This window comes from Polypterus senegalus, chromosome 14, assembly GCF_016835505.1.
Source record: "Polypterus senegalus isolate Bchr_013 chromosome 14, ASM1683550v1, whole genome shotgun sequence".
NCBI classification, from domain to species: Eukaryota; Metazoa; Chordata; class Cladistia; order Polypteriformes; family Polypteridae; genus Polypterus; species Polypterus senegalus.
The window spans coordinates 57,424,812-57,439,348 of NC_053167.1; the positions used below are offsets into that span (position 1 = coordinate 57,424,812).

Here is a 14,537-nt window from a genome sequence, read left to right on the forward strand (position 1 = left end):
GTGCTATTGTGGTTTTGCCTGCGTGCCTCAATAAGTCATCCTCCCCTCGCTCTTACTTTTTTACCGTTCATCTAATGAATACACTGAGTATGGCTTTACCAAAACAATCAATGATCGCGAGGGTGCAGAAAAATGGCAGCAGGTGCTCTGGACTGATGAGTCAAAATTTGAAATATTTGGCTGTAGCAGAAGGCAGTTTGTTCGTTGAAGGGCTGGAAAGCGGTACAATAATGAGTATCTGCAGGCAACAGTGAAGCATGGTGAGGGTTCCTTGAAAGTTTGGGGCTGCATTTCTGCAAATGGAGTTGGAGATTTGGTCAGGATTAATAGCGTTCTCAGCGCTGAGAAATATAGGCAGATACTTATCCATCATGCAATACCATCAGGGAGGCGTATGATTGGCACCAAATTTATCCTGCAGCAGGACAACGACCCCAAACATACAGCCAAAATCATTAAGAACTATCTTCAGCGTAAAGAAGAACAAGAAGTCCTGGAAGTGATGGTATGGCCCCCCACAGAGCCCTGATCTCAACATCATCGTGTGTCTGGGATTACATGAAGAGACAGAAGGAAGAATGTGAGGAAGGCTACATCCACAGAAGATCTGTGGTTAGTTCTCCAAGATGTTTGGAACAACCTACCAGCCGAGTTCCTTCAAAAACTGTGTGCAAGTGTACCTAGAAGAATTAATGCTGTTTTGAAGGCAAAGGGTGGTCACACCAAATATTGATTTGATTTAGATTTCTCTTTTGTTCATTCACTGCATTTTGTTGATGGATGAAAATAAATGATTAACACTTCTATTTTTGAAAGCATTCTTTTTTTACAGCATTTTTTTTACACAGTACTGTATTATATACACACACACACACACATATATATATATATTTATTTATTTATTTATTTATTTCTTACACACACACACACACACATATATATGAAAATCCATTTCATCATGAAAATGATATCAAGTATTTATCTTGGCATTCAAAATTTTCACAGAGCAGGAATATCATGAAGTGAATGGATTCTGTGCAGTGATCGCTGCCAAAGCCGCCTCTTGGTGCGGAGGAAGTCAGTTTAAGAAGTGTAGTGATTAACAACTGGGTCGGGAAACACAACACAAAGCATTTAATGTGCTGCATTAACTTATGACGGGGTTTGAGAAAATCTAGTAAATTAAACATTGATTTTAGGATGAAGTTTAGTTTGCGACATTCTAATTTAATTATAAAATAAACTATGAGAATAAAGTGGAAATGTCGACTTTATTCTTGACATATAGTTTGTTTTTTCTTCCCTGTGTCTGTATTTTTTTTTCTTCACCGTGGCCCTAATACGATTCTGTAGGGCTATACCACAAATAGCATTACAAATGCAAGTTGCAGTTTTATTACTTATGTATATAGCTTTGCTTGAAGCAAGGTCCATATAAATGCAGTTTGCCTAAATGATGGTTCAGTTGGCAAAGATGTCATCACCAAGTTGCACTGGTTTTACTTTATTTTAATTTGGTGAATACTGTGTAATGCGCCTGGGCTTGAAGTCTTGAATTAATAGTGCAACTATCAGTAACAATACTATTACTAATTTTATTGTTTTTATTTAGAAGTTTAAATATTTTGCAGTTTAATGATGGTAAAGGTGTTTAAAAAGTCACTTTAACCTGTCAGTGGACAGAGATTGTTAACATTAACAGAAAGTGTAGTTGGTTTACAAAAAATATTTAGTATTTATTCCTTTTCTAAGACATGTTCAGTGCAGTACAATGTTTGACAAGCACCTCTGGATATTTTACTAAGCCTAAATGCCTCTTTGGATGGTTGAAAATATGTTGTCAAAATTATAGTTTTAAGGTTTTGCAAAATTTGTTCAATAAAAAGGTTCTATATTTTGACTGCATCTGTCATACAATGTGATTCCTTCTCTTCATTAGTGCCACCCCCTTGAAAACTATCACTTTATGGGGCCATGCAAACCTGTATTAATACTTGTGTGCACATTAAAATGTTTTTTTAGTACAATGTACAATGCTCATGACAGTGGAATAGGTTATTCTTAGCCAGTCTACTGCAGTAATAAAAGTGGAAAATGTGGTTACATCCACTCATGCATGGCGAAAAAAATACCATTGAATACTGTGAAACCGGGATAATTTATTAATTTTGGTCATACTGCCCACCCCTACTCACTACATCCATAAACCTTTGCTTAGGCCTTCCTCTTTTCCTCTTACCTGGCAGCTCTATCCTCAGCATACTCCTCCCAATATACCCAGCATCTCTCCTCTGTACATGTCCAAACCAACGCAATCTCGCCTCTCTGACTTTGTCTCCCAACCGTCCAACTTGAGCTGACCCTCTAATGTACTCATTTCTAATCCTATCCATCCTCGTCACACCCAATGCAAATCTTAGCATCTTTAACTCTGCCACCTCCAGCTCTGTCTCCTGCTTTCTGGTCAGTGCCACCGTCTCCAACCCATATAACATAGCTGGTCTCACTACCGTCCTGTAGACCTTCTCTTTCACTCTTGCTGATACCGTCTGTCACAAATTACTCCTGACACTCTTGTCTACCCATTCCACCCTGCCTGCACTCTCTTTTTCACCTCTCTTCCACAATCCCCATTACTCTGTACTGTTGATCCCAAGTATTTAAACTCATCCACCTTCGCCAACTCTACTCCCTGCATCCTCACCATTCCACTGACCTCCCTCATTTACACACATGTATTCTGTCTTGTTCCTACTGACCTTCATTCCTCTCCTCTCTAGAGCATATCTCCACCTCTCCAGGGTCTCCTCAACCTGCTCCCTACTATCGCTACAGATCACAATGTCATCAGCAAACATCATAGTCCACGGGGACTCCTGTCTAACCTCTTCTGTCAACCTGTCCATCACCATTGCAAATAAGAAGGGGCTCAGAGCTGATCCCTGATGTAATCCCACCTCCAACTTGAATGCTTCCGTCACTCCTACCACAGACCTCACCACTGTCACACTTCCCTCGTACATATCCTGTACAACTGTTACGTACTTCTCTGCCACTACCGACTTCCTCATACTAAACCACAGCTCCTCGAGGCACCCAGTCATATGCTTTCTCCAGGTCCACAAAGACACAATGCAACTCCTTCTGGCCTTCTCTAAACTTCTCCATCAACATCCTCAGAGCAAACATTGCATCTGTGGTGCTCTTTCTTGGCATGAAACCATACTGCTGCTCACTAATCATCACCTCTTCTTAACCTAGCTTCCACTACTCTTTCCCATAACTTCATGCTGTGGCTCATCAATTTTATTCCCCTGTAGTTACTGCAGTCCTGCACATCCCCCTTATTCTTAAATATCGGCACCAGTACACTTCTTCTCCACTCCTCAGGCATCCTCTCACTTTCCAAGATTCCATTAAACAATCTGGTTAAAAACTCCACTGCCATCTCTCCTAAACACCTCCATGCTTCCAGGGTATGTCATCTGGACCAATGGCCTTTCCAATTTTCATCCTCTTCATAGCTGTCCTTACTTCCTCCTTGCTAATCCATTGCACTTCCTGATTCACTATCTCCACATCATCCAACCTCTTCTCTCTCTCTCGTTCTCTTCATTCATCAGCCTCTCAAAGTACTCTTTCCATCTGCTCAACACACTCTCCTGCTTGTGAGTATGTTTCCATCTTTATCCTTTATCCCCCTAACCTGCTGCACATCTTTCCCAGCTCGGTCCCTCTGTCTAGCCAATCGGTACAGGTCCTTTTCTCCCTCCTTAGTGTCCAACCTCTCATACAACTCATCATACTTTTCTTTAGCCTTTGCCACCTCTCTCTTCACCTTGTGCCTTATCTCCTTGTACTCTTGTCTACTTTCTGCATCTCTCTGACTATCCCACTTCTTCTTTGCCATCCTCTTCCTCTGTATACTCTCCTGTATTTCCTCATTCCACCACCAGGTTTCCTTTTCCTCTTTCCAGATGTCACGCCAAGCACCCTTCTTGCTGTCACCCTTACTACATCTGCTGTAGTTTCCCAGCTGTCTGGTAACTCTTCACTGCCACCCAGTGCCTGTCTCACCTCCTCCCTAAACTCAACCTTGCAGTCTTCCTTTTCAACTTCCACCATTTGATCCTTGGCTCAGCCCTCACTCTTTTCCTCTTTTTGATCTCCAATGTCATCCTACAGACCACCATCCTATGCTGCTTAACTACACTTTCCCTGCCACCACTTTGCAGTCTTCAATCTCCTTCAGATCAACTCTTCTGCATAGGATGTAATCTACCTGTGTGCATCTTCCTCCACTCTTGTACGTAACCCTATGTTCCTCCCTCTTCTTAAAATACGTATTCACCACAGCCATGTCCATCCTTTTGGCAAAATCCACTATCCTCTGACCTTCTTCATTCCTCTCCTTGACACCATACCTACCCATCACCTCCTCGTCTCCACTGTTCCCTTCACTAACATGACCACTGAAATTCGCTCCAATCATCACTCTCTGTCCCTTGGGTACACTGTTCATCACTTCATCCAACTCCAAAAATCTTCTCTCTCACCCATTGTACAACCAACTTGCAGTGCATATGCACTAACTACATTCATCATCACACATCCAATTTCCAGCTTCATAATCATTACTCTGCCTAACATTCTTTTCACCCCCAAAACACTCTTGACATACTGTTCCTTCAGAATAACTCCTACCCCATTTCTCCTCCCATCCACATCATGATAGAACAATTTGGATCCACCTCCGATCCACCTGGCCTTACTCCCTTCCCATTTAGTCTCTTGCACGTGCAATATATCAACCTTCCTTCTCTCCATCATATCTGCTAACTCACTCCCCTTACAATTCATACTGCCAACATTCAAAGTTCCTACCCTCAGTTCCACTGTCTTTACTTTCCTCCTCTCCTCTTAGCAAGAATTTCAGCAGTATGTCTGCCAGTTACAATTTCACAATGGAGCATAGCAAATTGTTTGTTGTCTTCAATCCAGTGTGCAGTTAAGCTCATAGAGGACTGTGAGCACCACGGAGATGTCCATGTGTCTGTTGTGAATGACATTCCCGTTGCATCAATGCAAGTTAAAACTATATGTGGAATTTTTTTTCTGAAAATTTTTTCATGATGGTATCTTTTAATGGGGCTCAAGAACAGCAGTTTCAGTTCATAAAACCACATCTTCAACTATTAAAACAGGCTGTACATCTGTGGATATCACCTGAGCTAGTGCTTCATGAACCTCTAAGGCTTCAGCACTGCACCATCGGGTCTACTGCTCCCACTGTCCTTACAGCTCAACTTTTGCTGTTTTATTATGCTGAATTCTATGGGATACTTCTATTCAAGATGATGTAAAAGGGGTGAGGTCATAAATGGTTCAGCCTTAGCTGACAAACCTCATGAAATTACCACAAAGACTGTAAATAGCCTTCGATTCATCAGCTTCAGAAACTCTGAAAAACTTTCACACTACTGTGTTTTTTCATATTTTTCAGTGAAAGGAGTACAAGATTCTACTTCTGAAAAATTACAGTATTCAAACGAATTAACTAAAATGAAAGAAGAAGGACCAGCATATTGTAAGTATGTGAACATTTTGCTTGGATCCCACCAGAAATAGTATTGTTGGGACCTCTAGGATGGAACCTCAGAAGGACATGCTTTTGTGGCTTCAGACTGCCAGAAGAGAAGGAATATCAGGGAAAGGCAGCATAAAAAGCAGCACTGAATGAGTGAGTGTGGGTGGTACAGATACTGCAGACAAAAATGGAAATATCTACAACATTGATATGTAAAGGCAAAGAAAAACCTGTGGGGAGATTCTGCAATCATGAAGTGTTGCAAACTTAACACCTATACTATAAACAGACCAGGGTGCACATCATCTGTGCATGGCCGCATTTGCAGTTGTCTACGCTAGTGTATAATTGTGTCAATAGAAAGCACCTTTGATGTGGCTTATTTCTACAAAAGCATACAGATCACGATACAGTATGTGACCGCCACAAGTCTCAGATTTGGACCCAGGCCTTGGGTCAGCTCAATGAGCGAGGAATAGTGTAGTATATGGGTTAGCTTTTGACCCCAGGCGAATGGAATGAAACGTGAGCAGACAAAGCAACTGGGACCTTGTGTAAGCAGTGATCATCTAAGCAGCTCGACGGATGCAACGTTGAAAACACTAATGGTCTTTTTAATGGCCAATCATTAGAAATAGGTGTAAAAAGGTTAATTGCATTCCTTAGTCTCTCACACCCCACCTCCCCATCATTACAGTATTTTTAAAATATGTCAAAAGTATTCAACATATTTTTTCAAATACAAATATTCTAAATGTTGTCATTATTTGTCTGAATTAGAAATACAATATTCGGTATAGCTCCACCATCTACTAAACTTTGACGGCAATTCTAGACTAGGACAATTTATTTGTCAGATTGATTTATCAGTTTCCTAATTGCTTTTATAACTGACAAGCTTCTTCAGAATAACAATGTTTTTCCTTTAAAATATTATGAACTATCTCTAAATCAAATCAGTGGCATTTACAATGCCTGAAATCCATCTCCACAAGATGCTATTTACATAATAAGTGCATACATGAGATTTTAACAGAACATGCTGGTAAATAACTGGCACACCTCTTTGCCAGTCTTTGTGGAAAAAGTGGAATACCCAAAAGCTATAAAAGGCAATGCATCTTTAAAAAATGGAGCACAATGAAAAGGTTATCAAAGTAGACATTCATTTAAATATGTTTAAGTCAAGTTGTTAAAAATCATACAAAGAGATGTGTATGTACAGTGGGTATAGAAAAGAATCATACCCCTTCAAAATATTTACACTCTGTTGCTTTGAAGGCTGAAATGAAGGCACACACAAATTTTTTTTCTATTTTGTATTCACTCAATTCAAATTTTAACAGCCAAGTGAAAGATACAATAGCAACACTTCAGGACAAAAAAAAGGTAAAACAGAAGCACTGAGATGGTTAAAGTTTCACCCACTTCGAAAAAATACTTGTAAACTCAATCAGGTGTAACTAATCACCTTCTCTATTGCACACCAAGATAATTGGCTTCCACCTGTGATCAACTGTAATTATTCTGATTAGTTCAGCGTTACAACAGCTATTCCTGCAGGATTCCAGCGCTTGGAAGGGCAACTGAAATCAATCAACTATGTGTGGCAAGGCACTGTCAAAGACTCTCAGGAATACATTTGTGGACAGGCAGGAGATGGGGGGAAAAAAAAATCAAAGGCTTTAACAACCCCTAAGAGCGCACCAAAATCAAATTATTTGGTCTTAACACCAAATGGTGTATCTGTTGGAAAGCCAATAGAACTTAGCATCCAAAGAACACCATAACTACAGTAAAGCACAGAGGTGGTAGCATCCTTTTCTGGGGGTGTTTCTGTGCAGCAGGGACTGGGGCACTTGTCAAGATTGAAGGAACAATACTGTCAAATTCTTGCGGAAAACCTGCTGTCCTGCCCCAGAAAGACGTCAATGGGAAGAAGGTTCAACTTCCAACATGACAATGACCTGAAGCACACAGCACAGTTGACCACACATTGACTGAAGGAGTAAAAGGGGAATGTAGAAAACTACTTTGATAGAGGGTTTTTTCATTCATTAACTTTTCATTATTATGTTTAAAGTAGATATTTTTTATACACATCAAACACAAATATATTACACATGATAAATGCATTCACTTTTCTCCCCACATAATATCAGACACACAAACGCAAGCATACTATACAAAACTTCTTGCAGTCTTTGGAAATGGTAAAAATGTAAACATACTTTACTGTTAAAAATCCCATAGAAAGAACCCCTGCTTTGATAAAACATCATGGAATTAAAAATCTTCCATTACATTATTCATAACTTTAATTCAGGCATAAAATGTAGCAAGTGTGTATACTGAGAAAGGAGTATAAATATGAACATTTTGTCATGTGACATTAATGAGTGAAAGGCATTTAAAGAAAAACTAACTAAACAGGCAGTTTTTATATGCAATGCATTTAGCCAAGTATTGACTAAATCAGGGTTGGTGAAGGTATGGGTTTTTGACACCATGGTCTATTATTCAGATGTGAGTTTTAACATGAAGGTAAAACTCCTATAATATTAAAATGCACTTAAATAAAATTAGCAGCACTTATACTAAATCTTTTTTTTTTTAAATTACAACAAACCTCATTTCTTTAAGTCCTTTGGTTTCAATGACATGTAGGATCTGTTTTGGTGTCATGGGAGCATCTGAAAAGTTTTCCAACACCTGCATAAGAAGGCAAAGTTAAAATTTTAATTGTCAGCATCAAAAAAATATTACCCTTTAATTAAAAAAGTACAGAAATCTGATGCCATTCTTGAGACAGTTTTCTTGGTATTTGCAGCAATTAGCTGACCTTTAGGTTTACTTTTTTTTTATATACTTAGAAAATATTTAGTTGAGGCTTTCAACCAAGTCTACAAACACTGAATGTACACATATTTTTTTCAGAAAATATTTTGGGTTGGTTTGGAATTCCACTCACAAGATATGGTAAAATCTGACGGCCTGTGTTTTCATTTTACTGAATCCACCTGCAATTAAGGTATTACTTATGATCCCACAATGTAGCAGAAGCATCCTTGAACAGCCAACCCATGTTAAAATAGTTGATACTGAAGCACAACTGTACCAATGAAATTGTTTTGTAAGATGGAGAGAAAATAAAATTCCATTTATTATCCATATTCTCAGCATGCTGTGCACACCATAAATATCACATGGCTGATCTTATGTAAATGCCTTGGCAATCACAAAACTACCAAATACACAAATTCCTGCCATACAGTCTGATGTGAGCCAATCCAATGTCAACATTTTCATTAAGGGAAGTTTAAAATGTCAAAGGGGCATGGATAAACAAATATCCTCTTGTATATCAGGTATTCTGTAAATTAACAGAAGTCTGGCAACTGTTTTGACAGGCTTATGATAAAACCAAGAACTTGGTTGGACAACTACAACTTTCTGTGGTAGAGCTAAAGATTATGAAAGTCTCCGCCTAGACTTAAAGAAATCATCTTTAAAAAATTAGAAATAAGGAACGTTCTACAGATTAACTATATTACTGCTTAAAAATAAAAAGGGGAGGGGGGAGATCCCTTTTTCTTTGAATATCTCAAAATTATACACACTACATACCGCCAACAATATTTAAAATGTTTGAATATTGATTAACAGAAGACATAATATTATTAACAGAATTTTTTAAATGTCTCCAAGAAGCATTACATCATTTTTAGAGGAGTATTCAAAATTATGGGTTTCATAGACCATTATATCACCTTCACATATTCTTTAGGGGTCAGTGGGACTTTACTATATGTACTGTGATGAAAGGTGGGGACAGACTGGAATCCCAGCTGGGATGAATCCCATCTACTTACCTGGTTGGGAGGCCAGGATAGGGGATGAACAGGGGAGAGAGCCTCTCAAGAGTACATATTCCCCAAACACACTGGGAGGCAACATTCCTGGCTCAGTATGTCCATTTATGTGCCCAAAGGGCATGCTAGGAGTTGTAGTCTTGTGGAGAACTTCTTCTGCGTCCATGGTTACTGCCTGGGATAACTGCATGGAAGGGCTGTCCCTACTTTTCAGGGCTCCAACCTCATCCTGGAGTGCTTCCTCCTAGTAATGCCCTAACACTGGAAATATTCCTGGGTCCCGTGTAGGGCTTCAACTAATGATTATTTTGATAGTCGACTAATCGTTCAATTTATTTTTTCGATTAGTCACGATTATTTCATGCCTGACTATTTTAATGCTCATGTCTGTCAACCTGTCAATGTCACCCTGATGTCTCTGCATTAACACGATTAAAAATTTATAATAATCAAATTAAAACAACCAGTGAAACTTATGAATTTGAAAATGATCAGATGTTTTTATATTAGTGTGACCATCACAATAAAAAAGAAATACATTAAACAATACAAACTAAAGTGCACATAGTCTTTAAACAAAAAAGTGCATTTAACTTAACCAAAAAATACATTGTTAAAACTGAAATGTTTTTCATATTTTAGTAATAAATATAAACTTTCACAAAAGGTTCAAGGACGATACAACAGATTCCGTGGTGCAGCGGTAGGAATCGCTGACTTATAATCAAGAGTCCCCCCGTTCGATCCTAACTGCCTCGTATATTTACCGTTTTGAGTAGTGAGTTGATCTTATTGTTAATATTATACAATAAACACATACATTTGATTTGCGTCTGTAACAGCCACTGTATTATATGTATAGTACTTGTTAAAGTTAGTTTATTTTTTTCACTTTTATTCTGTCAGTCACGATCACAATAAAAGTTAGTTTATTTTTTTCACTTTTATTCTGTCAGTCACGATCACAATACATACTACCACCATCCACTCCAAAAACCCTAAACCCCCCGGGATCTGACGCTATTACTTTTTATCTGCAGATGTGAATAACTGTAGATGTGAGTGGTGTTTTGAGACAATCGAACTGGGAATTCTCTGATCTGGATGGATAAAAGCTGACACACAAACGGTAGATAATCTGCCTTATTCGTATCTCATTATCACTTTATTATTTTTTTCATTCAATTTTATTGAGTGTTCCTGCTTACGCTGAATTAGTATGTGCCTTAAGGCCCGTGATGTCAATGCTGCACGGACAAAAAAATAGAGACATAGGTATATATGGTATTTGGAATTATTCATTTTATGACCTTATAGTACATTTCGGAAAACATTGTGGCACGGATGCAACATTATTCATAATCATTTGCGTACCTTCTTGTGGTTGTAATCAATGACCGCATTTTTTTTCTCCCCCGATCTTACCCAGTTTGCATAGGACTCCAGGACATGCAGAGGAAAGAATGTTCCTCTGCAAGGTGTGCCATGAACGCTCTTATTTTCTCAGTGGACCCCGTACATGCCTTAAACAGTACATGTGCCTTGATCGCCGCCAGGTCAACTTGTTATACCACAAGCAACTGGCCACCTGCGTGCTGCTGCTAGCACTGAATAAGTTCATGCCTTCTGGTGTCAGCGCGCAGCCCGGGCGTGGAAAGAAAGAGACAAATATATGTGACATTTTGAAGAAATCATTGTATGATCTGAATAGTACCACTCAGAAAACATCACACTAATGCAATACTATTTGAAACCGAACCAATCAGGTGTAAATTTGTTAGCTTTTTTTACTTTTATTTTCTCAGTCTCGTTCACGCTGCCCCTCCCCTCCTGACCTGACCCTAACTAACTAACATCGGCAGCATAAATTCTCAAGAGACGGTGGCATCACATCTCCAGGATACTTTCGTTTCAGATGCTCATGCATCGCGATGGTGCTGCCGTGAAAAGAAAGCTCCGCTTTGCATAATCTGCATTCAACTTTTTTTTTTTACTTTTTCGGTGAAGTGCTCCCACACTTTAGAAAATTTTTTTTCCCCATCTCCTTCCCCCTACTCTATCCGACTCGCCATTGCAACCACGTTTATTTTCCTCTGCATTCTTCTTCTCCTCAGACGTTCTTCTTCGTTGGTAGGACTGTGTGCGTCTTGACAAACAATAACAAATGATACTGCCCCCAGACATTCATGTAGTGCATTGCAATTACAAAAACCAATGTGGTTCTTTGTGACTGGAACATCTATTGAAGGTTCCGTTTATGACGGATCGACAATAAAAAAACTGCGGACACGATTTTTTGCAGTTGACACGTCGATTACGTCAATTAATCGTTGCAGCCCTAGTCCAGTGTAAAAGTTGCCAGCTCCAGTCACTCAGGGAAATTCAGTCAGGAGAAGGTGAACACTATACTCACCTGAGGAAGAAAGAGACAAGGAAAAGAAAACAATAATAGTGAGACTATGGAGTGTGAAGTGCCTGTGAGAAGGTATTCTGTAAATAAAGCTCTCGTTTCAACATAGAACTGTTGTTGCACTATCTGTGTCTGAGATTTGGGGGTCAGTGACACACCCTAGTGGCTATAGAACAAAATAGATGAAAATACTCCTGTATGAAGGCATCAAAAATTTAATATGATCTTTAACCAAATTATAACAATAAAGACATACTTTTTAATAAAACAACATTCATAAATTGTATATAGATTTTTAAATTAGAGCCATATGACAAAATAAATACAATTCGATGGCTTTTTATATGAGGACTTAATTAGCTGTCATCTAACCTTCATCAGGTCCTAAAATTAAATGTATCCTGAGGTGAAAAACACAAAAATGTACTTTAGTTTATTCATATTTTATTCAATGAAAACAAGCATATGACAAAGTACACCATGTGATTCAAAAGCGTGCACTCATTTTTGGCAGCAATTACTTAATCAGTGTCTTTACAAGTTCACATGACTCTTACAGTGTAATGGAGAATTCCTGGTCCACTTTTCCTCAAAAAACACATTAATTCATTGATGTTTGAGAATATCTGTTTATATATAGCCCTTTTAAAGGTTCTGTCAATAGGCAGAGGTCTGGACTTTTACTTGGCCATTCCAAAACCTTAATTCTTTTATTTTTCGTTATCCTACTGCAATTTTAAGTTTTTGGATAAAACTTTAGCTGCTGAACTAATGATCTTGAATGATCCTCAAAGTATATCCTAGAAAAAACTGAGGTTCATCATGGACAACTATAAATCATGCTTGAAGCCTGGTATGATAGTCACGTGGTGGGATGCTATACTTCATGTGAATAAGGACCAAAAAGTCCTGTCTCCACATTGTTACAGCGGTCTTGTAGTTCATCCAGATTACTTGTGGGGGAAGCTTGTCTTACTTGGCTCAAGTAGTATATGGGGAAGCAACACAATGTAATAAAGTGACAAGTGCATATTATAAACTATTCAATAAACAACAAATTGCATTATTAGTCTAACTACACTTAAAAGATCAATGTAAGTTGTCATGCTAAGTATATTTAAACTGTTTACCAATATGAACATGTGTTGATGTTAAACACTACATAATCAGAATATGAAGATTCAGATTTATAGATTCTACCAACATACTTAATAAACTTCAGTAAAGAAACTTAATGCCTATAAACTTGAGCAAGAACATTAACAGGGTACAAGGGCAAAATTCTCCTTATGTTGCAAACAAGGCTACTTTCATCAATTCAATGCACTAATGGAGGCTGCACAGTAAGATAAGTTTCTTCCAGGTACAGCTACCATTAAAAGCTGTGGCTAACTTTGTGAAGTCCAAAGATGACAACAAAGACAGACTGTTAAGCAAGGGTAGAGGATTAATGGCAAGTGTCCATTACATGAGAACCAGACCACTTTGGCTAAGACAAATACTCCTAATACTACTACTAAACCAAGAAAGACCTTAATAGAAACTCAGTTATGTTAATCTAATTCCTGTTTAGAAAAGCTGAGTCAATTGAAACCTGCTATCTTGCATCTTGGACTCATTAGTCAAATGTTTTGACCACAAGCAAAAGTGACTTCCTACTTAATTTGACTGTCAAAGACCAGGCTCACTAATGAGAACTGTTTGATGTCAGACACTCGATAACATATTAAGCCTTATGCCATGTTCCCAATACTGGTGGAACAAGTGAACTCAGGTACCACAGAGGACAGAACTATGGCTAGAGAAATGAAAGAGAGTGGAGTATTAGGAATGGTGCTTGAAATGGGGGTGTGAGGGCTGAATATGTTAAAAGAGGATATGTATGCATAGTTTCTAATACAGGTACTTGTCGACTTACGACCACGATTGGTTCCGACTGACTGGTTTTAAGTTGATCTTGACGCAAGTCGGCCTATGTTAAATAAAGGTAAGAATTTTAGACTGGGTAATGATATTGTAATCATCTTAAAGTAATATTTTATTAACATTTTCTTACTTTCTAAGTCAAACACAGCATACTACAGTACAACTGGCTTAATATGTGGAAAACATACAAAAATAAGAAATACTGTACATTTAAATTCCTGGCACCACTGGTACTTGGCTGCGGGTTGTTGATATCGCCTTCATCAGGCGAGGCTACGGACGGGGTGAGTTGCTCTTTTCATAAACATAGTGAGCTTCGTCTGAATGGTTTTGTTTTTTTTTTCTCTCTTCATAAATTTCGCAATAAGGACGAAATGTGTCCTCTGCGGCGCGTTCCTTTAAAGTAGCGCTTCCCGATTGGGGGTGCAAGAAAAGAGGTGCGAGCAACTGTTGCTGGGGGTGCCAGAATCCATCGAGGAAGAAAAATGAAAAACATTATTTGTACAAAATCTTAATTTGTCTATCCATTCCTAAATAATTAAATGGACAGGCTATTTCGTGATCAGTGCACACGCTTCTTGTTAAAACAGATGACTTCCGCTCTTACGCGCACTTGGTGCTGCGTGGGTATTATGAACTATGATATGAACTCATATTTTTTCATACTTATTCTCAAACCAAGGGGGTGCGAAATCGGCCTCGTCTGTCACAGGGGGTGCGAGGGTAAAATGAATCAGGAAGC

General features: G+C 38.6%; 1 protein-coding gene across 3 annotated transcripts in view; it reads right to left on the bottom strand.

Annotated features, from left to right (window-relative positions):
- Positions 1-14,537, bottom strand: part of asxl1 (ASXL transcriptional regulator 1) — a 138,982-nt gene that overhangs the window by 90,861 nt on the left and 33,584 nt on the right. For 2 of the 3 annotated variants that reach the window (XM_039736125.1, XM_039736122.1), the window contains exons 2-3: positions 8,217-8,299; positions 7,059-7,061 (exon numbers count right to left, since the gene is read on the bottom strand). In XM_039736125.1, coding sequence (XP_039592059.1) covers positions 7,059-7,061; positions 8,217-8,299 — 86 coding nt within the window. The remainder of the gene's footprint in view (positions 1-7,058; positions 7,062-8,216; positions 8,300-14,537) is intronic. The other variant, XM_039736124.1, reaches the window with a different exon arrangement.